Below are 22,475 nucleotides of genomic sequence, written 5' to 3' on the forward strand. Positions count from 1 at the left end.
TATGAAGTTTAGTCGAATTTTACAAATTATTCAACCATATCAGATTGTTAGAGGTCGGCACTACTTCTGAGGAATTCAGTATCAATAAAATATGACTTTAAAGTTAACATGTTCATTATGTATGTACTTAAAATCAGAGGACTTCAAGGTTGATAGTTTCTTTTTCTTGTGTCATATCAGTGGAATTGAGAGTTAATAAAGCTACTATTTCTTCTATCAAAACCCTCTCTTATTCTCCTAACCAGTGTCCAAATTTTGGGCTGTCCACCACTTGTTTCGCTCTGTCCATTACTGGCAATACTGAGATAATTTTACAAATATGCAAATACAGAAAAAATATGAATCTGCCTGAAAAACAAGATATGCAGACTTAACGAGAAAAGTCATTAGTTATCAATATCGATTATCAAAATTTTTTTAATGATAAAAGGGGACCTGCAAAAAAATTAAGTTAAAATTTCCCTAAGGGTGACCATTACTGGGCAGGTTACCCTACATTTAATTTTATTCCTGCATAGTTGCCCTCGTTGATTAAGGAATTTTATCTTAATATCTGCACTTTGCTTCTCCTCCTCATATTTTCAATCCATTGAACGTAAGCAGGGATGAAAATGGCTTATATTTATAATTAATTTTCTGGGATTGGAAATGAGCACATCTCCACACGTTTGTCAAGCTTGCATTTCCATCCGAGACATTGGCCTGTATGGGTGATGAACTATTGGTAGTGGGCACAATGGACCCTCAGATCTAAATGCCCTAGGAGCCTAGCTCCCCTTTTCATCAATGGGGGCATTGATCGGAAGAATCACTAGTATACTACACTCTTGCCCTCAAAATTATTCAAAAATTGGCATTCACACCACAGAAATGAAGCTGATTTTTTTTGCTCATGAGGCCATCAACTGGATTGGTACTCACTGAGGCTCTGCACAACTGGCATTATCAGTGGCATGCCTCAAGGTAGAATGCAACAGGACATCAAGGAAATAAGTTCTAGACCCTTTTAGTCGCCTCTTACGACAAGCAGGGATACTACGGGTATACTCTTTTTCCCTACCCGTAGGGACACCAAACCTCACTTGGTTATCCAGTGAAGCGTCTAATGAGACATAATAGCCCAGCATAACACAAGAGTGAACTGTCAATACAAATTAGTGAGAGATGAACCCATTAATTGCAGATTGGTACATGAAGTGCACCTTCAACTGTCACTATCAATAAAATGGTACTTCATATATGAGGGAACCACGAAAACATTCTCGCTGTACCAAACCATTTCCCTTCAAGTTCCCACGTTTACACACGGCTCCTTTACCTTGCATTCAGTTTTCAGTCTTCCTCCAGAAACTCTTTCATCTGCATACATTTACAACAGCTTACTAAAGGCAATCAGTGTTTTGCTGCCTAAGGCACACACCTTTTAAGATGGATCAGCAGTAGCCAGCCACATTAATGTTAAAAGAATAGTGCCACGTTGCATAAATTGCATATTATTGAGTTGTCCACAAAATGTTTAATAATTCCTACATTACACTAGGTTCTGAAAGATTAACTTTTAAATACTTCCAAAACACAACACTTCTGTACAACCAAATGTGATTTCTCAACCACTTTAATGTCAAATGTGCATTTCATTTGAGATCTATTTAATTTCACCAAATTAACAAATATCACATGGATTACACCACACCTTGAACATAAGATGTTCATAGCTTCTACAAAGCATGGGTACTACAACTAAGTATTTCCTTCCAGTGATTGTGCATTTAAAGAAAGTGATTAATCATCATTTTCAAGGATCTTTAAATATTCTGCACACAAGGATGTTGGTGAAAATAAACCCCTAGAACAATGATTTTGGCTACATAGAGATGAAAATGCATCATTGTAGACCACTTACCTGAAGTAATTAATTTCAGAAGTGATTTTTGAATCAACAAATCCAGCTGTCCAAAAATAGTGAATAACTTAGGATCACAGAGAGATTACGTAGGATTTCCTATGGTTGCCTTGAATATCAAATGAATGACAAAAAACTGACAGCAATTTTTGGAACAACTACTTTTAGCAGTCTAGTAACAGCTCTTTATCTCATTAATTACTTGAAGAAAAAAATTAGCCAGCAATTAATTTAGAAGCAAGACCTCTAATTGCTTTTAACTGAAGACACCAATGTAGATGCTGATGTGACATGGGGCAAAAAAGTTTCAAATCAATTGCTGACCAAAACATTTCACATATGTCATTAGTAGTATTACTACTACTTGAGGTTAAGGTCATATGAGAAAAGCGAGTCAGACAAGAAGAGGTAACTCAATAGACCGCTGCCTCACTTAGACCTACAAAACTATGTGAAACATTCGAATCATACATTATGAAAATTTAAGTATATAATGCGATATTTTTCTTTTTCACAGAGCGCCAGCATTGAAAACATATGATTGGGGTAAGCCACATGCCTATCAAGACCACCAACAGTCATTGACCAATTGGCCTTTCCGTTCATAAAATTTTTAAGTAGTGAAAATTTTATACAAAAAGTATATTTACATATAAGTTAGTTGACATCTGATGTAGTTCGGCATAGCGCAAGGAAAAATTTGTAACTAGCAAACATTAATAGATGCAGAAAAAGAATATTATGCCAAATAAAAGCTAGCCTCCTGGATTGTTAAAATAAATGTTAAGGAACCCAGTAGCACCTCAAAACATGTTTTTGTGAGTTTCATTGGATAAAATCATGATAACATAGAAATGGACAGCATGATAATGTGACACTACTATAGCTGTCTCCTATATGGCTACGATTTGGGCCCCTTTTTCTCCAATTACCTTCCTAGCATCCACAGATGTACTTGAAGGACCTTGAGGAACTATATGTAGTTTAGCTTTCATTACATATACTGAATTAATGAAAACTATTATCTGCCATCTTTGCCTAATGAAGGAAGAGGTCGCAATGGTTGAATGACATTTCCAATCTCAATACAAGGTGTGGATAGTTCCGAAACTACTTTCATAAAGGAAGTTCTACCTTAGCGACTTGAAGGTAGGAACTTGAAGTTCACAGCCCGGAGGACGATGACCGAGTCGGACATCGAAAAGTCGGCAGATATGGAGTTTCTGACCCGGTGGCGATCCCGAGAACTCTTCACTAAGTCCATCCGCCGGGAAAGCACGAAATCTTTCTTCCGGCTATGATCCCATAAGAAATATCAACATTGCTGAATTTGCACTAATGTTGTAGAATAATGTATTTTTTATGGTATCATTGATACTGTACAATGTATACGACAAGGCAGCAACCAGTACACAAGTTGTAAAATGCCATCAATAGGTGTTCCTCAGGCACTCACAGGTAATTCCTTCTGCATAAATGATGGAAGCCAAAAGTAACTGTTTTGATGACACGAGAGTCAGACTGTTCAGTGAGCGAGATTTGTACGGTTCACGCTATGGTATTTGACACAACTGACCCCAATTATCATCAAAATATCCAAGTAGTATGAAATGCAATAAGGGATAATTAACTCCTCGCCGTCATGTTAGGTGAAAGCTGCCTTTCACCTGAAACATCCCCTGAAAACTTTTAACTTCATTTAAACAATATTTTCTTCAAAATGGTGAAGTAAAATCACTGGACCCTAAATTGGATAATAATTGGTGTGAGAACAAAAACCTTCGGAAGTTGTCAATGGACCCAATAATTTAGGAGTAAAGCAATATGAAAAAATAAAAAAAATGTTTGAACATAACTGAAGACTGATAAGAACTTATCTCTTAAATTATTTCTAACATCTGAATAAATGCCTTTGATAATTCCATGAAAGTTTGTCATAACAAATTTACACCGTTAAGGAATCAACTTCAAATGATGCTTACTTCAGCTAAGCATACTGTCAGTACATAGAAATCTACTTCAGGGAGAAGCGCTTGTCTTTCCTTTACACAGTTAAGCAGGCAGACATTCAGTGATGGCACTATTTATTCAATTCTACCAGTGGGTTTATAAAATTTAAGTTACCACTATATGCTATGAAAGATTAAAGATAATCTAGGAAATTAGTCCACTATAATGTAACCATGTCTTTCACATGAAAGTGAGTCAATGAAGATCAAACAAGAAAAAGGATAACTCACAAAGAAATCAAATTTTTATAAATTTATTTTTCTTTGAATCGTTACAATTTTAAGTTTACTCATTTTCCTCAGAACGTAGCCTAGCATTAGCGTTTGTCACTCTTATGGATAGCTGCTGGGCTCTTTCAACAATAGATTTCCTCTTCTTTGACGAGACTGCATGAGCAATTTCTGCACAATACTTGCGATTCTGCATCATCAAAATTTCTAACTCCTGCAATAGAAAAAATGAAACCATGAAACAAAATTTCACAAATTGCCAATACTAATAGCTTGTCATTTTCAGGGCTCCCACTCAATCTAAATTATAAAATTCACAGTTTTTTCCAGGTTTTCACGGTCTAAATGCCTTCAAATTCACGGTTTATAGATAAACCATTTTAGACAGAAATAGTAACAATCATCGGCCGCACGTTAACTTAAAATTTAACAAACGTGACAGACAGTGAATGCAAACGCAGCAATGAAAGTGCTATCTCTCCTGGCGTGACATATAGTTTGCAAAATTCAGCTCCCGCTAAAGGTTGAGAGCAGGAAAATGGAGGTACCAGGGTGCCAGGGAAATTAAGAAATGTCTGAATTTTCTCAAGTGTTAATGAACACTTTGGTTACCAGTTTTCCGGCTTTGGTTCTGGCTTAAGGTCAACGTGTCATTATGACACACGGACCAATAATTGTGCTTCAAATATACGTGTCCAGATAAACCCCTGGCCATGTCTGCGTGTGACTGACCTTGAAATATGATCGAAATATCCAATTTTCTTTTTATCTGTCATTCATAGTTCCACGATCGTAAAATCAAGATTGAGAGATTTTTAAGGCTTTATGACGAAATTCACGGCTTTTTCCAGGTTTTTTTCACGGTATACGAAATCCACGGCTTACTCACGGTTTTAAGGTTTTCAAGGTTGAGTGTGAACCCTGATATTGAGCAGTGGGGAAATGCACAGAAATGCGACCCTGGTCACTTCCTAATAGATACTGTTCTAGATCTTCAAAATATTTAAATTTTAGCAGGAATCACTGGGAGCATTCAGTTGCACCGGAATATTACCTATAATCAGTGAGCAGGGTGACGCCAAAATACTAATCGTTCACTGGTTTAATGATCAAGGAAATCTTTGATTAAACATAACTCACGGGTGTATGGCACAAGTCGTAAAGGAGATAGCCCCGACGTTTCGCGACCGACTGCTGGTCACTTTTTCAAGGGAATAATTACATTGAATTTAATGGATGAAAGCAAGTGATAGCTATGCTGATTACCATTGCAAGGAGTGGGCTCTCAGCGAGTGGTTATAATGTCATAATAATGTGACCACTGAGCAGTGGGGTTTAATGCACCCATTCACCCTAGATGAAGTGTTAAACCCAAAAACTACCTTGGGGTCACCCCAGACCAATCAGCAGATCTTTGTAGAGTTTGGTTGCGTATAAGTTGAGAAAAAGGTATCTATACTGTAGAAATAATATAGAAGATGGAAAGTCACATATGAAAAGTTCCCAAAATGTTTGAAGTAAATATTTTTGGATTAGTATCATAAACTTTTCTTTGCACAAAATCATACACTGTGTATCATTTGCTTTCAATGCCATGGATAAAATACTTTTATTCTGGGTTGTGAAGCTATTGATACCCAAATTGTAATGAAAATACAAAATAGAAATATATTATCCGAAAAGTGAAATCTCTACTGTCCTACCCCTACCCAATCCTCCCCAACTGAAGACATACATGAACCAGATCTTCCCATTTCTCATAGGTATTCATTTATTCCAAGATTATTGCTTCTATCTGACTAGAACCACAAGAAGAAGCTAATGTATATGATTTTTATGAGTAAATACAATTAAAAACAATAATTAGGAAAAATAAGTTCATCATAATTAAACGGATTGTCATATTTTGACAATTTATTGAAGTAAAAACGTATTTGCACAATTTCAGGAAATAATGGAGTATATATTGGCTAAATAAGGTAAACATTTAGAGTAATGTATAGCCTAATCTTACTAAAAAAAATTGCATTTAAAACGATTGAAAGCAGTTTCTGACAGTTGAAATGTACGCCTCACCACATTACTCACACTTATGTATTAGGTTCCTAATTAGCAAGTGGTCTTATTACAAATGATATTTCATGAGCTTTCCCAAACCACCCTTCTTAATAAAAACAAACGGAACACATTAAGATTCTGAATAGAGGAGACCTATTCACTCGTTCACAAACACAACCAATTCAAGACAATTTACAGTGGAGTTTTGAAAATTATACCTTCACTCCGAAAGTTTATTTTACAGCTAAGCAACAACTCAAACGAAAAGACTGAAAACACAACACTGGCCAGACAGCCTAAGGAGACTTCTGAAATATAATTATGTTCAACAGCCATAAATTATTTTCCCAGGAAACAAGTCATTAAAAATTATAATGATTAAAATTTTATTTCCTTGGCCATTTTAAAAGATGTCACCTGATATTAACACTAAGTTTCTGGAAAATCATTATATGCCAACAATTATTATTTTTAATCATGCAGACAAATGCACTTTTACATACTCTTGTCATGAATTGTATTTAGAGTGTCTTCAGTTTATGCTTCAAAGCTGTTACAATTCAAGCTTATATCTATACTTCCATTCACAAAGTCATGAAAAACTAACTACCCAGCCCACTCAGCCACAGGTGATACAAGACACTTTCCACAACTGAAAACCCTACACAATTTTCAATATTATTTCTTCTGTATAGATACCTTTTTCTCAACTTATACGCAACCAAACTCTACAAATGAGATACCAAAATGCGCAGAATTTATCAGAGAACATGCGACGGCATATCTTACTACCTAAATATTGCTATTGTTTCCTAAAACTGGTTTTAAAATAATAAAAAAAAGAAAAAAAAACAAAACCCGGTAAATATTCCTGACGTTAACTGCGCACAAACTGATACATTTGTTCATTTTTAACAATATCTCACATTCCTTAAATAACTTTTATCCAAATGCGACTGATTCCACATTCAAGTCTCCTGATGATACATAATTATGAGTCATCATGTGCGTTTAACAGAGGATAGTGTAATTACTTCCAATGTTGTGTTTAAAGAGGTCTTCTAACCTCAATTTGTACATGAACATTCCATTAAATTTGTACGTAAAACCCTGCCTTTTTTTCTAATTTTTAATTTAGAAACGCACCTATCCCTCTGTGGACCTGCATTGAAAAGAGCGGAGGAAGCCCACTGGGAGCGGGCGCATCACGCTCGTAGAGTATTATATTGGCAGTAGGTTTAAAATTTTAAGTAACAAATTAGGATGGTCAAGACACTAGCACTGCTTAAATGATTTGTCATGATAGAGAATCTATGTAGCCAACCAAGAATCCAAATCATGAGATAAAGATTGACCACCATTGGTCATGATGACTGGAAATGTAGCTTCCTGGGTCATTGTAGAGGGTCACTGTGACCGACCACAGAGGAACTGAGTTCAGGGGGATTTCTTGGGGCAATGGACACCAAGAGAGATTGATTCAGCACGAATCTTGACTGAAGAAGTCACCAAGGCTGAATGCCTTTAAAAAAGAGTGAAATACAATTATGAAACACTTTCTTTTCTAAGTGGCACGACTCAATATTACGTTCATGAATAAAAACCACCAACATTGTCACAGGAAATGTACAAGCCAATGAGTTAAATTCTTGAAAACAGATTACGAATGGGTCACCACCATTACCTTGTCTCTACCATTCGGCCATTACATGCATTTCCTTGAATAATTAAAATCTTTGCACAACAAATTTAGTTTATTTATTACATGCTTGCAGTTATTTAAATAATTACACCAAAATATTTCTCAATTAATTTCGAAATGAAGTAATATTATGGGTGATAAAAATTTCCCAACTCATGCACCATCTTTACTCAGTTGCTCACTTCTGGTAGAATTTTGGTACAAGACCCTATTATCACCGATTACAGAAGAATAGAGAATGAACAAAAATAAAAAGAGACTGAGTATGATGAGTTGAACAAAAGCACTTACGTTAAGGATGCGTCAGGAAACTATATACACATGACTCAGTTCAGAAGTCTGCTACTTAGGATCATGCTACAAACGCATACACGAGAACAACGAATGCTGGATGAGGGAATAACCTGATCAGACGATCTCAACATAGAAAGGTCAACCTATAGGTATACAATCTCATATATCACAAACAGAAGATAACTGTATGGATTATACTAATGGTTGTGAATCGTGGATATTGTAGAGAGAATACACGACTACTTGCAGCCATAAACCTTGTATAGGGGGCAAAACCTGCGCAAGTATTGTAAAAATTTGTACATGAAAAACGCTCCCCATAAAAAATTAGCTCTAAGGCGATTAACCCAATTTCTCACGTAACAATAAAGGTGTAAATAACTAAACGAATAGAAGAGTGTGGTAAGAAAAAGTGGCAGACAGACGTTTCCGAGTGATACGAGACATTCGTCAGAAATCTGTAAACTTAAGTCTTTAAGTTCAGCGGAAGTAGCATACGACGGCGATAATGTTTAGACTATTGAATGGCGACAGCTATGATATTATCCATGTGAGTTCTTCACAATACCCATCAAACCACACGAATACGCACTTCTAAGTGTCATTACTTTCACCTGTTATGCTCGTTCGAAGGTCTGAGCACTAAACAAATGAAATGAGACTAAAACAAGTACACAAATGAAGCAGCTCTTAACCAGCCTGCACCACTAATTCCACTAAATTATCATTGTGACCCTGCGATAGAACCAGGGTTAGACACAAAGAACATATTAAAATCCACGAGCTCCAAATTTAAAAAAATACTAACCTTAACGTTGTGGACAAGAACTTTGCGGAAACCATTCGGCAGCATGTGCTTCGTTTTCTTACAGCTACCGTAACCAATTGATGGCATTAAATATTGTCCCTTAAACCTCCTCCTCACACGGTTGTCAATACCCTTGGGCTTTCTCCAGTTCCTCTGTAAACCAATGCATAAACACATGAACCAAAGCACACCACGTTACATCACATAAGGTAGAGTAATGAAAGATTTTACTCACCCTTAGCTTCACATATCGGTCACTTTGATGGCGAATGAACTTCTTCGTCCTCTTCTTCACAATTTTAGGTTTATAAACCGGGGTTATAGCCATTTTATCCTAATGTAATGCCTAGTGAAAATACGTCAACTATTAATCACCGTGAATACAACTTACACAAATTAAAACTTAAAATTACACAGATATATAATCGACTTATAACATAATATACACATTTAAACGTAAAGAGTGGTTATAAGTGGATGGATGCCACATTTCAGCAAAGATTTAAAATTCACACATGATACTTACACGTACCACGAAAACGTGCAGCCCAGAAGATTTTAACCGGCCGACTCCAGAGACATCTACCGACGAGTTGTGTGGTTCCTTTTGCTAACCGGAAATGGCCGACACGAAGGAAACCGCACAACTTCCGCTTTAATCCCGGTGTTGCCAAAGCAATTATAAGATGATTTCTTCAGTTTAGACTGCATAAATCGTTATTAAGGAACGTGCGAGGATTTTTTCATGGATTTAATGATATGCAAGAGCACATGGTTGGTCCTTGAATCATCCCTCGAGAACTTTGGTGCTGTTAATTGCATGGAAATTAAAAAATATCCAATTTGAACAATTGAGATTTTATGATAGTGGCTATCTGGGCTCCAAGAAATAAATCCTTGCTTGAGGCATTAGTTGTGCACTGCTCGAATTTAGGGAAATGAATCATTAAAAACTGACAAAAACCGAAGTTGTATCACTAACGTCATCCCAAGGTATTAGGTTCCATTCCCTAAATTTCAAAGCCTGGCCATAACTCTATTTAATAGCGCTTTATCGTTAAGTTATTAAGTAATCGCACATCAATTCAATATACCGGCAGAATACAGCACAAACAATCAGCTGGCGCCAATGCCATTAAAATATCGCTATTCTTCTGCGCACAATGAGTGATTAGGCAACGCCGCCATTGAGTTTATCGGAATTGAAGGTCCCATGTAATTCTAAATGAGTCAATGTCGTAACCGGTATACGGAAAGGCCTTTTGTTATGGCATTGAGTGGGTTTGTGGAGTTTTTTCAAAAAGGCAAAGTAAGCATTTGTCGTAATTGAGAAGTAGTTGTTGGTATTATGTGATCTTAACCCATTGTTGGCAATCATTGGTGTCAAGTTGTTGCTTCAAAACAATTCACAAAGAGAGAATGAAGTCTCTAAAATCCTTTAATTTTGGACCGCAACAGACCTTCAGGCCCAAGAAAAAGTTCGAGCCTGGTACGCTGAGATATTCTCTGCATAAACATGCCCAAGCGTCGCTTAGCTCAGGTATTAATCTAAGAACTGTTGTTCAGTTGCCTCCTGGAGAAGATCTTAATGACTGGATCGCCGTACATGGTGTGTACTTAAAGGGCATTTTGTGTATTCCTTTTATCATAAATGTTACCGTAGGTTTTCAATTATCGGCTACACAATGTGTATGTGCCCAGATCTGTATTTGTTATTGCTAGGTGTAGAAGTTTTCAGTTCGAGTAGATTGAATTTTAATTTCTTATTTGCCTTACAGTTGTTGACTTCTTCAATCGTATCAATTTGATATACGGTACCGTGTGTGATTATTGCACGGAAACATCTTGTCCAACTATGAGTGGAGGACCAAGATTTGAATACCTTTGGGCAGACGGGGTGCGATACCGCAAGCCAACTGCACTACCTGCACCTCAATACGTCTCCCTGCTTATGGACTGGGCGGAGGGCCAGATTAACGATGACAGTCTCTTTCCTGTATCAACTGGTTAGTCCATTTCGTATTGCTAGTTAAATATCTTGGGAATTGTAAGTATCAGAGTTATAAAGGAAGCCTGGTCAATGGATAGGTAGTATTTAGTTCACCTGATTGACATATGCCGTATTTCAACCGTTTTTGTGGAGTACTATTTTATTGATAGATTTCCAATTGGAATTACGTGTAAGTGGTGCTAATTCTATAGATAATAACAAGTTTTTAATGGTGCTTGTGGGCAAGAGATATCGTGGTTTGAACGTTTTTTTGTAGCATACTGCAGTAGTTAATTGTCAATGTGTATATGTTTTAAAATGTATTTGCTAAGCTATAATACTCAAAGCCAAAGTGAGCTTGGGGTGGCAGAGGAGTGAAGGGGCTCAAGGAATCCTTCCCACCCATGATATGCTTTGGGCGATGAGGTCTTCGAGGTCTGGTAAATAGATTCATCTACCCATGCAAGTTAATATGTAAATTTATGAATAATGAATGAATATAAAATGCTCTGGGTTATCACCCAACTTGCGTTAATGCATGAACAGAAAATAGAATTTCTTCCTGTTTGAGTCATGCATATTTATGTGTTACGGTCCACCAAAATCTCTTCTTCATTTGCACATTAACATGTAAGCAGTGATGTGTCATGTAACTAGGTATTTTAGGGTTTAGTAGATGTTTCTATGGGACACTCCTCCATCCACGTCCTCAGAGCAGTAATTACTGTTCTGTGGACTGTTCCAAAGACAATGGAACAGTAATTACTGCTCTGAGGACGATAGAAGAGTGATCCAATAAAACGTTAGCCAAAATTTTTCTCACTCTAATAGAAACCCGAGCATTATTTATTATTATAATTTGCCAAGAAATCACAAAATCTTATGTTAGAGTTAGAAAATTTAATGATTCAACAATTTCAAATATGTAGTTTATGATAGGGACTTACCCAAGGCAGCATTATTTCTAATTTTGTATTCGTAGGTATATAATCAGTCTCAAACAAGTTCAAGTGTTTTTTTCTCATCAACAGCTCATTATTATAAATATGTAGTATCAAAATACTCAGTTAAAAAATATAAATACATAGTTACATGACAAATCACCACTTGCATGTTAATGTGCAAATGAATAAACGATTTTGGTGGACCGTAACATATACATATGCATTAATCAAATAGGAAGAATCAAATTCTATTTTCTGTTCATGCATTAACACAAGTTGGGTGATAACCCAGAGCATTTTATATTCATTGATCATTCATACATTAACACATTAACTCGTATGGGTAGATGAATCTATTTGCCAGACCTTTAGGACTTTGAATATCCACTTTTTAGTGTAGGCTCCTACGGCAATACTTATTTCAGTGTATGAAAATTATTAACTACAGCTATCATGTATACTTAGTCATTTGGACAAAATTTCCTCATATAATGTTCATTATACCATACAAACTAAGATAAAAAAAAACAAAATATAGAAATCACTGTCATAAAGCTGAAGTCAAATCAGATCAGTTTCATAAACTTGTTGCAGTGGTTGGCTCAAATAGTTGGAAAAAGAAGTGAGTTGAATATACAAAGGCCTGTTTACACAATACAATCATTTATGGGGTTAGATGTGTAAACACATTCACCATCAAAATTGCATGTTAACTCCAAAAATAACGTAAATGCTAAAAGCATGTCCAGGAAATAATCCCTTTTTCATTTCATGCACCTATGCCAGCATTTTTCCAGCCTCATATTTGGATGGGTAAAAGCATCGTGTAAACATGGCTTAAGGATTGAATTATCCACATTGTACGTGCCCCATTTGCTTTTTGGCCTTGCTTGGTCTTTTCTATTATATCATTTTTTAGCGGCATACACAATATATATTTTTGATTGCTGTTGTGAACCTCCTTTAATGTGAATACCAAGGAGGTATTAACATTAACGGCGGCATGTTCATGTGTAGAAGTTGTTGAGTAGATGAGAATGGAGTGGAGGTGTTTGGATGGATGGAGAGAAAAAGGAACAGAGATACAATGTTGTTGTTGATGAGGGACTTGCCTATTGTCCTGAAGGATACAGGAATCCAAATTATAATCCTGTATTTTGTTTGGATTCCTGAATCTCTAAGGGCAGTGGACATGTCGCTCGTTTGAATGTTGGAAGGAGATTTGGAAAATCTTACCTGATGTGAATGTTATGGAATCTTAAGTGCCAAAGGGAACTGATAGTTGATAGACATGGTGGGAAAGGAATGCCAACTGCTTGAGATGAGGAGACAGAGTATAGATGGAATGGGTACTAAGTTGAGAGGGGTTGTTTAAAACCAAATTGTGATGTAGACAAACATGTGTAGCAAGCATGTTAGGGAAAGAAGAAAAAAGGAATTAATGACTACGTTCATGTGTAGAATGAAGAAAAAAAACCTATGAGGGAATTGTGTATTTGTGGCAATAATAGTAGTTGCACTGAACTGGATCCAGGCACTAGACCCGACCCGAGAGTCTTGACAGGTGTTGAGAATTCTTGATTGGTCGAGATTTTTCGAGTCTCATCAAGAATCTCGACCCAGGCGAGACTCTTGCCGTGCCGAGAGTCACGTCCCGACAATGCTGAGAAATGAAGTTCTCATCTCGACCGCTGAGACGACACACTCGCACAGCACTAATATGGACTCCTAAGTCATCCTGAAAAAGCAGCTGTTTAGAAAAAAATATTTCAGTTCCTTCTTATTTTTCCCCACCAACAGAATTATGCTTATTCTTCTCCACACATCTAAAAATCAAGAAGATGGATGAAGTTTTTTCGGTAATGCCACCATGTGTTGGTGTATGTTGCGATGAATAATTCTTTCGAGTGTTAATGCCTTAAAGATGATGTTACAGTTGATCATTGAAGCATCATCTACATCTTAACAGTGCACCTGGTAGTGTAACTGAGGAAGCTTAACCCAATTGTATGCCAGGAAAGCTTTAAGTCTAATCGTGGAAGATATTTTCCTGAATGCAGTTGACTTTGAAAATGTTAACAGAGAGGTTTTTCATCAAATTATTTCTCTTACTTACTATTCCCATCCACTGATTTAGACAATATATTTTATGTGCCAACTTTGTTTATTCAAACAACACTTATTTTACTTTCATGCCCTCACTTTTGGTGGCATGAAGATCATTTCAACATTGAAACAGTATTTCTTCAATCACGAATGTCCTCGGGAGTTTGAAAATTCAGTCTCACACAAAAGGTGGCCCAGTTAGTTGATCTCTTGTCGTAGTTCATCATTCCTCTCATGTTTTAGCATGAGGCAGGGAGTAGTCAGAGGTTGTTGGGATGGATGTTTGTAAAATTTAAGTTACACCTTAGGGAAGGTTATGTAAGGCTAAGATGACTTAGAAGAGGAGACATAATTGAGACTAAATAAACTGGGGCTCTTAGGTATGCAGGTAGTTCAAACAGTCTGGAATAGTTTCTAAGGAGCTGGAAGGATTATCAAAAGAAGGAGATTGCCAATCAGCTATTTAGGACCGATGATACAAAATAAGAAACAGTTGAAAATAACTGCTTGGCTGCAGTCTACAATGGCTCCAGCTCTAGGCTAGAGGTTTATTGTGACCTTAAAGTAAGAGATGTTTTACTTGTTTTATTTCAGATGTGCCTTTTCCCAAGTCTTTTGTGAGCCATTGCAGAAAGATTCTGACTCGGCTATTCAGGGTGTTTGTTCATGTTTACATCCATCATTTTGACCGGATTGTGGCAATTGGAGCAGTAAGTATTTTTAAATGTCCATTTTTTTCCTCTTCACAACGTAGGCTTGTATCCAGATACACTTAGGGCATGAAAAATTAAGAGAAATTTTTAGTGCAAAAATCCTCTGCCAACAAATCATTCACCTTTACCCGGGATATAGGTTCAAATCCCGGGCAAGGCAAATGATTTTTTCCTCAGTGTATTTTTTGCACAATTTATGCATTGCTGGTGACTCCTGAAAGTTAGCTCCGTGGCTAGTCTCAGAATACTTTAATTAGAAATCTTTAGTTCTAAAAAAACTCATGGAATTGCTATTTTCTGATAAGCCCGGATTTTTTTGGGGTAAACTATTTATATACGTTGTGACATTATATGGCAAGCTTGGTTCTGTGTCTGAGTTCTAGGTTCCATTTCTTGATAAAGTTCTTCCATGTATCCATCCCTTACGTTCATTCTCTAATGTGTAAACGCTCAACAGCTACTCCACTTTGGAATACATACATTAAAGTCACTGATGGTATAAAAAGTTTCTTTAGGCTTCAGGGTACTAATAAAATGAAAATGACAGAAAGATAAATATTTAACTTATAAAAAATTGTATGATAAAGGGAGGCATGCTTGAATCATTCAAGATTAATTCCAGAACTTATCAAAGACTCGTCAAAGAATTAAGTATCAGTAAGTAAGTGTTCAGTATCATTCCATGCTACAATCAATTGAGAGCAATTCAAACAATCTCCACTAAACCTCTGATAATGAAGTAAAAGTAATGGTACTGGTCAAGAAAAGAAACATCATGTTTTTATAATCTTTTGCTTATATCCTATTTTGGACCGAATGTATAAATAAGAAACAGTTCAAAATAAATGCTTGGCTGCACTCTACAATGGCTCCAGCTATAGGCTAGAGGTTTGTGGGAATCATTTGGGTAAAAACTTATCTCATTTTTACTTCTATTTATTGTTATCGTAGGAAGCCCATGTGAACACATGCTACAAGCACTACTACTACTTTGTGAGGGAGTTCGATTTGGTGAGTCCTAAGGAGCTAGAGCCCCTCGCTGAGATGACGTCCCGGATCTGCCGCGATACTCAGCCGCCTCCGCAGAAGGGCGGGCCCTCCACCTCAGGGGCTTCCTCGTCATCCAAGCCGAATGCCTCCGAGCAGAGACCCCCTTTGCCCCTGCCTGCCCATCCTGCGACCACACCCTTCGTCCCCACCTCGGACCACCCCCTGTGCGAGCCCTCGTCCGTTCCCGTCGCTGCGTCTTCCCGGGGGTTGAGGTGATGTGGAAATAATCCCCACTTTGCCTCTGCACTGGGCGCTCCCAGTGAGGTTCTCCGCAGGCCCACCCGCTGATATTTGGAAACTACTCGGAAAAAATTCTTCACATCCTTAACCTTTAACGCCACCACCCCTGTCCTTTTAATCCTTCTGCAGTAGTCACATAGTGATCATTTCCCCACCTCCCCAATTTTTCAATGTTTTGCATGAATGTTATCCTTTCTTCATGTGGATTGTGATCCCAGTAAATTTTTAAGTGTGCATCAAATGCAGATTGTTGAAAATATTGATTATTTCTTTATGGTGACACAGATTTTTTAAATTCTAATTGCTAACACTGTGATGTGAATTTTCTTACCATGAGGTGTTTTGATAATGTACTTAAGTGTGTTAAATACTCATGTGTTTGCATTGGGAAACATATTGGAGGAGGAGTGAATCGAAAAGATTGTAATTTATTTGTATTTTTCTTGTTCTTCCGCTTGTAACAGTCACTTTGCATGTGTTGTATGTGTATAATTGCCAGAGTGTAGTAATATTATTTCATGGGGTATGTCTGTGAGAGTGTCTCAAGGCCATGTAGTTGTCAAGAAGGTGTGAACCTCATTTTTTGGAAGGGGGTCAAGGTTTTTTGGTTGGTGTTATACCAGGAAAAATAGAGTAATATCTCGAGGCCTTAAATTTATGATTTGGTGGTAAAAACTTGCCACTTAAAACAAAGATTAAGGTCTCTCTACAAGGGTGAAAATATCACTGATATTGATTGAAGTCACAAGGATTTTTAGCCTCTTATCTGTTTGTCCGGATCTTGCAGTGATAATGATTTCATGTATGTCTCTGTGAGTAGTAGGTATTGAATTGAGCCATCCATATGCTGTTTGATGCAAATTGTAGTCATTCTGGTCCTTTCAATTTTTTTGATTTAATATTATCTTTTTCACATCAATTTTTCCTAGAATTAAGAGCATACCTTGCCTGAAATCAAAACCATGTAGAAGGGATCAAGATTGGCACGTGGCCAGAAATTTGCTTCTTGGGGAAATTTGTTTCTTGGTTCTTTGGTGAAATGTGGGTTGCCTTTTTGTACCGGTATTATTTTTTTTCACTTCCCTGGTGTCAGAAAACCAAAAATATAATCAAACTAGCTGACCAAAGCATTGATCGTTGTGTCCCATTGTGCACAGACCAAAAACGTCATATGAGCGTATACCCCAGCAAAAAAGTTTGCACGAGGAGGATTAATAGTTAAGTGTAGAATCCTTTGCCCTTTGAGCGTGTTAAGAGGTGTGCCTACCCCTCAGGATGTTGAATCACTGAAGTTATATGACTTGAAATAACGATCGGTAATGAGAAAAATGACACAAACGATGCGTCTGACACCACCACAAGTAGCACTATGGGCTTTGAGAGCATGAAATGCACCTATGCACTAAGATGCAGTTGTATGGAAATGCATATGCTGTTATATATATGTATATATACTAGCTGACCCGGCGAACTTCGTACCGCCTTACAGCCGATGAAGAGTTAAGTTACACCATTTATAAATCAAGAGCAGCTGTACTGTTTTCAATCATATTTGACTTATTATAATAAAATAAGGAAACAAATTCAACATAACTGCGTAAGTAAGTATCAAAATTGCTTGACGGAAAGACATTTTCTTAATGAATCTACATAGGGTTTATCGGAGCATGTTTACGTGGATTTTTTTCAATGACTTTTCTAATTTTGACGTTTTAACGTCAGAAATGTTGGACATTGTGGTTTTGTATAGCAGTTAATGTAGTCAAAATTATAAGCATTCAGTCGTTGCCTATTTGTGTTATTAACTGTTAAAAAAATGTTTTTAGCTCTAAGTCTGTTGCGTTAACTTGGCCCGTTCACAGGGAAACTTGCAACACTTGACTAATGCTCAAAATCATTTCGGAAAAGCCCCCGGGAAGCAGCATTCGTATTAAATGACTCTAGGATGACTCACAAACAAAACATACCTAACTATTCACACAGCTGTAAAACTCACCGTTTTGAACCATTTATCAAAAAAGGATTCTGGGGAGGGCCCCGGCACCTCTCGCTGACCTTGGTGGGTTTTCTATACCCTCCAGATCCGCCAGTAATAGTTGCACCTAAAACACCCCCTAATATAAAAAGCATCCTCGATGGCGATGTGCTTGTACCAAGATAGAATCTTATTGTAATCCTAGGATTAAGAAGATGAATCCCTTCCCACTCAAACAATAACAATTTTTGTCTATAGGTGAGCCATTAATTCTTTAACACTGTGGCTATCTTCTTGAAATTTACATATATTACATATATATTGTGGACCCTTGTACACATTTTTCTGTTTCATGAGGAAAACAATTTTGTATCTAGGAAAATACCTAGGTAAAATTTTCAATTTTGAGATACAGGCAAATGGTGGCCATGGAGTCTATTTTTTAAATCCTGGTAATTTCCAGAGGATAGCGCTAGTTTTTAATCAAGTTATTTTTCACCATAAAGGATCAGTTAAATCGGAAGAATGCATCTTCCTAAGGCAGGTTCGATCTGATTCAGAGAAAAACTGATGTTTTCATTGTACGGTTAAAGGCTCATGAGGGACGGCAAAATTAGGAGGTTAAAATTGAATCATGAAGCTCTCTCTGCCTGGAAATGCTCAGTTTCCTGATGTATTTCTCTCAACGTTCTCCAGCATCTTTTGCTGGTAAGAATGGTTATCGTCACATTCAATTAATTAGGATATTCATAGCGTCTCTGTTTATCCTTAAGCTTTGACACCAAACATATCAAGCCATCGATCATTCAACATCTGCCTTCATATCAAATGTGCAAAAATTTCACAGAGGAAAAATCATTTGCCTAGTCTTGGATTGAAACTCAAATCTGTATTCACACCAGGTGTGAATGGAAAAATTACCCAATTATTCCTTAAAATCCAAATTTTATGACAATGCTGTATTTTTTGCCAATTATGTATGTAGTTAATAATATTTTTTTTGCATCATTCAGTTTTTGGATGGCTTAAATTTATCGATATATATCATGTGACCTCATTCAAATGCATAGTGAAAGTCAAGGGGTGCATTGGTGAATTTATATTGAATTCAAAAGGCTATGATTGGATAATACTGACATTGGATGAAGTTTGCCTCCTTTTATCAGAATTTAGTCTCAATGAAGTTGATGTTTCCATATCAATGATGCCCTCATAAATATTACCTAGTCAATCTAGTATTTAAGTACCTAGTTAATAAGAACTGAAGGTAGGTTTTGCTATATTTTGGAAAAAAAGAATTTTTGCCTTGCTTGTATTTGTTGCCGTCATTTTTGCCTGATTTGTATGCAAGAAAAGGTATCTTTTGAAGGAAAATTATGTCATTGTGTTTGAGAAGCATCTCTTTAACAGTTACTAGAGAGCCATTTGATAACACTCCCTCTCCATTTACTGCTTGCACATTTGTCAGGGGAAATTTCTGCATAGTTGATTTTCCACGCTATTCCAACGTGCCTCAAGAGAAAGTTGAATGGAAATTAAAATGCTGCATCCTCCTCAATTCTGCAAATCCCAAGTGTATAACATTGATGGAGGTAATTATCCAAAAAAGCTGTGAAACTTGTGCTTCCTCCACTGGAATAGATGGAGTAACTATATGCTTATACTGTATGATTTCTTAGAGCTGTTGCTGTGATTTTTAATGGAAGCACATTTTGATGCTTTGTTGATGGGGTTAGGTCATGCGTTAGTTCATTTTAATTAGCCAAGTAACACTTCTGACTACCTTCCTGTGTATTATTGAGGCCATTTTTATGACATTTTGAAAAGCAAGATTATCAGCTGGCCATAATTATTTTGTGATAAAATTTGTTATATTTTGCCATAGAAATGTGTTCCTGTTAGATTTGCTCCAAGGGTTGAGTTCAATTGCATTTGTTTATTTTTGCCAAACTGCACTTCAGTTATAAACGAAATATTGTTAATTGTGGTCCATTAAACCTCTATGGTCAACTTCATGTGCCCAGTGATGTGTATAATAAGTTTGGTGAAGATTAATATTAGATATCTGCTGAATTTTAACTTCAAGTATAAAGTTTAGTAGCCACTAGCTAGTTTGTCTCAAATCACCTGTTCAAACGTAGCTGGTCAATGCTTGCCTTGTATGTAAATTTGAACCATAGTTTTCTCTGATACCGAAAAAAAAAACATTATTTTGAAAGGAATCATGCTGATTCTGTGATGATGTGAAATTGATAGAAACCAGAGGTGACGAAACTTTTGTCGGATACATGGCAGTAGCCTCTGGAATGAAATTTCATTTGACTTGAATTTTTGGTTTTCATGAAAACATGTGTCATATCTGCCAGAAAAGCATGGCCAATTGTACAAAATTTATAAGCTTAACAGCATCTTGCTGTTTTGTATGTGTAGATAAGTGATTGTGCTAATTGCAAGTAATTCAAATGATAGCTTGTGGAATAAAATCTTTGCCATTTGCAATTCAATTTTCTTTTCTTATTTTGTTTCCATTTGTGTAATTATGTGAGCTGAGAAATACAGTACACTCCCGATTATCCGGGCTAATGATGGGGAGAGAGAGCACGAATAATCGGAAAGCACGGATAATGCAAACTTTCATTTAAATGTCTTGTAATGTTCATAATTTACGTAAAACAAACAATATATGTACATATTATTATTTATGCAGTTATTCTGTTATTTAAGAGTGCTTACCGGGCTCATTGCGAGCTTTCTTCAACAGTTCTCGATCTTTTTAACGGTGATAACACTGTTGCACTCGTATTATTAATGCTCTATGTAAGGCCTGGTTTCGAAAACCACACATCTGTGGCTGTGTGATCACGGATACAGATAAGTGGTTTGCACGAATGCTTCAAAACCACTGCTCGGCATCAGAAACTACACCAGGCACCACACCACATAGTCGCGTCTCACACAAGTTGCCCAGGTTGCAACTGCTGCGGGACGTGTATCCGTGATCACGGAGCCCTGTCGTGCACTGCGAGGCTTGGAAACCAGGAACATGGCGCTCCCGTGAATGCAGCTATCGCGTGATAGCTTCTGTTTTACGAAGGGGATTCCAACGGAAATAATAAGTACCGTGTATCCTAACATTAATGTCGTAATTCTGATGATTTTGCATCAGTTTTTTTAAATAAAGATCGCAGAAAAAATTGAGCGAGAGTGAAAATCATGCACGGATAATCTGCAACCCGGATAAACTGCAGCAGGATAATCAGGGGTCTGCTGTAACTGATAACTCCAGGCTTTACTTTGTGAAACCTCTTCATACTGGAAATAAAAAATAAAACTAGGTTCACAATTATTTTAATATGGGCACGACCCGAGTTTCGTAACGTGGTTACATTGTCAGGTCAGCCCTGACGATGGAACCACATTACGAAGCCAGAGTCGCGCCCATATTAAAATAATAGTGAACCTAGTTTTATTTCTTTATTTCCAATGTGGGCTTAGAATGCTGCAAGCATCAAGATAATGTAAGTGGTCTTTCCAAATTCAGCACTATGTCTCATGCCAGTATGAGGACGTCCGTGACCTAGAGAAAGCTTAATTCGGTGATATTTTTCCTCCATATCCCCAACGAAAGTGTAAACTATAGTTAGAGGTACACCAATGAATAAAAATAATTTGCACCCTAAGGGGATCACCATGTAATAATTCCACATTTTACCCATTACATAATAAGCTGACACCAATAACACACACATTACGGCTGTAGTGACAGAAGGGCTTCGAAATATAGAAGACAAATAATTGGACATGGTGATGGGAGAATAATTCTAGACAAGTACTTGCAAGAGGGGTGTTAGATGCAAGTCAAGGTACACACTATAATTGTTTCTGGAACGTCAGATAAAATTTCCAGAACATTTCATTAGGTCAATAAAATCACCAGATTTATCCTAGTGGCTTAGACAGGAAAATCTTAATCAAGCCAGATCATCAACGAAAGTGTTCCTATAGGGATCTTTAACGGATCAATTTCTTCCAATGAAGAGTATATCAATAAAACATGAGCACATGGAGTACAACTCCAGGAATTCATGAGGTGCATGAAGAAAAAAAGTTTCAAATTTATTCTTCATTTGAGCATGCTGGATGTGAGTCTGCCCATGAAAAATAACTGATTAAGGTACAATCATTGCTAAAGAAAGACATTTTCCACTGATGTGAGAGGACAGTGGGTATCAGTTTTCATTCATTAAGGCCTGTGCTTAGATGGTACACAGATTTTATGATATTAACTTCCATAATCAGAGAAATTCTTTTGGTTTATCTCTAATGCAGCCAGAAAGCAGTCTACTACTCAAAATAATTAGCACTTAGAATTGAGAGTTTGGAAATAAAATTACCATATTGCAAGACAAATGATCATGTGATAGTTAATGATGACTATCAAGCTATTACTTT

General features: G+C 36.8%; 2 protein-coding genes across 3 annotated transcripts; one reads left to right on the forward strand and one right to left on the reverse strand.

Annotated features, from left to right (window-relative positions):
• Positions 1–4,150: 4,150 nt before the first annotated feature.
• Positions 4,151–9,652, reverse strand: LOC124167278 (60S ribosomal protein L32). 2 transcript variants are annotated; one of them, XM_046545192.1, is made up of 4 exons: positions 9,532–9,652; positions 9,241–9,351; positions 9,006–9,158; positions 4,151–4,357 (listed from the first exon to the last, which is right to left on the reverse strand). In XM_046545192.1, the coding sequence occupies exons 2-4, from the start codon at positions 9,331–9,333 to the stop codon at positions 4,199–4,201; spliced, it is 405 nt and encodes a 134-aa protein (XP_046401148.1). In that variant the 5' UTR covers positions 9,334–9,351; positions 9,532–9,652; the 3' UTR covers positions 4,151–4,198. The 2 variants fall into 2 exon arrangements, with proteins under 2 accessions (XP_046401148.1, XP_046401149.1); XM_046545193.1 differs by having other exon boundaries at positions 9,538–9,632.
• Positions 9,653–9,757: 105 nt separating this feature from the next.
• On the forward strand, positions 9,758–20,527 carry LOC124167277 (MOB kinase activator-like 3). The gene is made up of 5 exons (XM_046545191.1): positions 9,758–10,314; positions 10,464–10,614; positions 10,784–11,011; positions 14,640–14,755; positions 15,710–20,527. The coding sequence occupies exons 1-5, from the start codon at positions 10,231–10,233 to the stop codon at positions 16,022–16,024; spliced, it is 894 nt and encodes a 297-aa protein (XP_046401147.1). The 5' UTR covers positions 9,758–10,230; the 3' UTR covers positions 16,025–20,527.
• Positions 20,528–22,475: the final 1,948 nt, after the last annotated feature.

The sequence above is a fragment of the Ischnura elegans genome, chromosome 10 (assembly GCF_921293095.1).
Source record: "Ischnura elegans chromosome 10, ioIscEleg1.1, whole genome shotgun sequence".
In the NCBI taxonomy this organism is placed as follows: domain Eukaryota; kingdom Metazoa; phylum Arthropoda; class Insecta; order Odonata; family Coenagrionidae; genus Ischnura; species Ischnura elegans.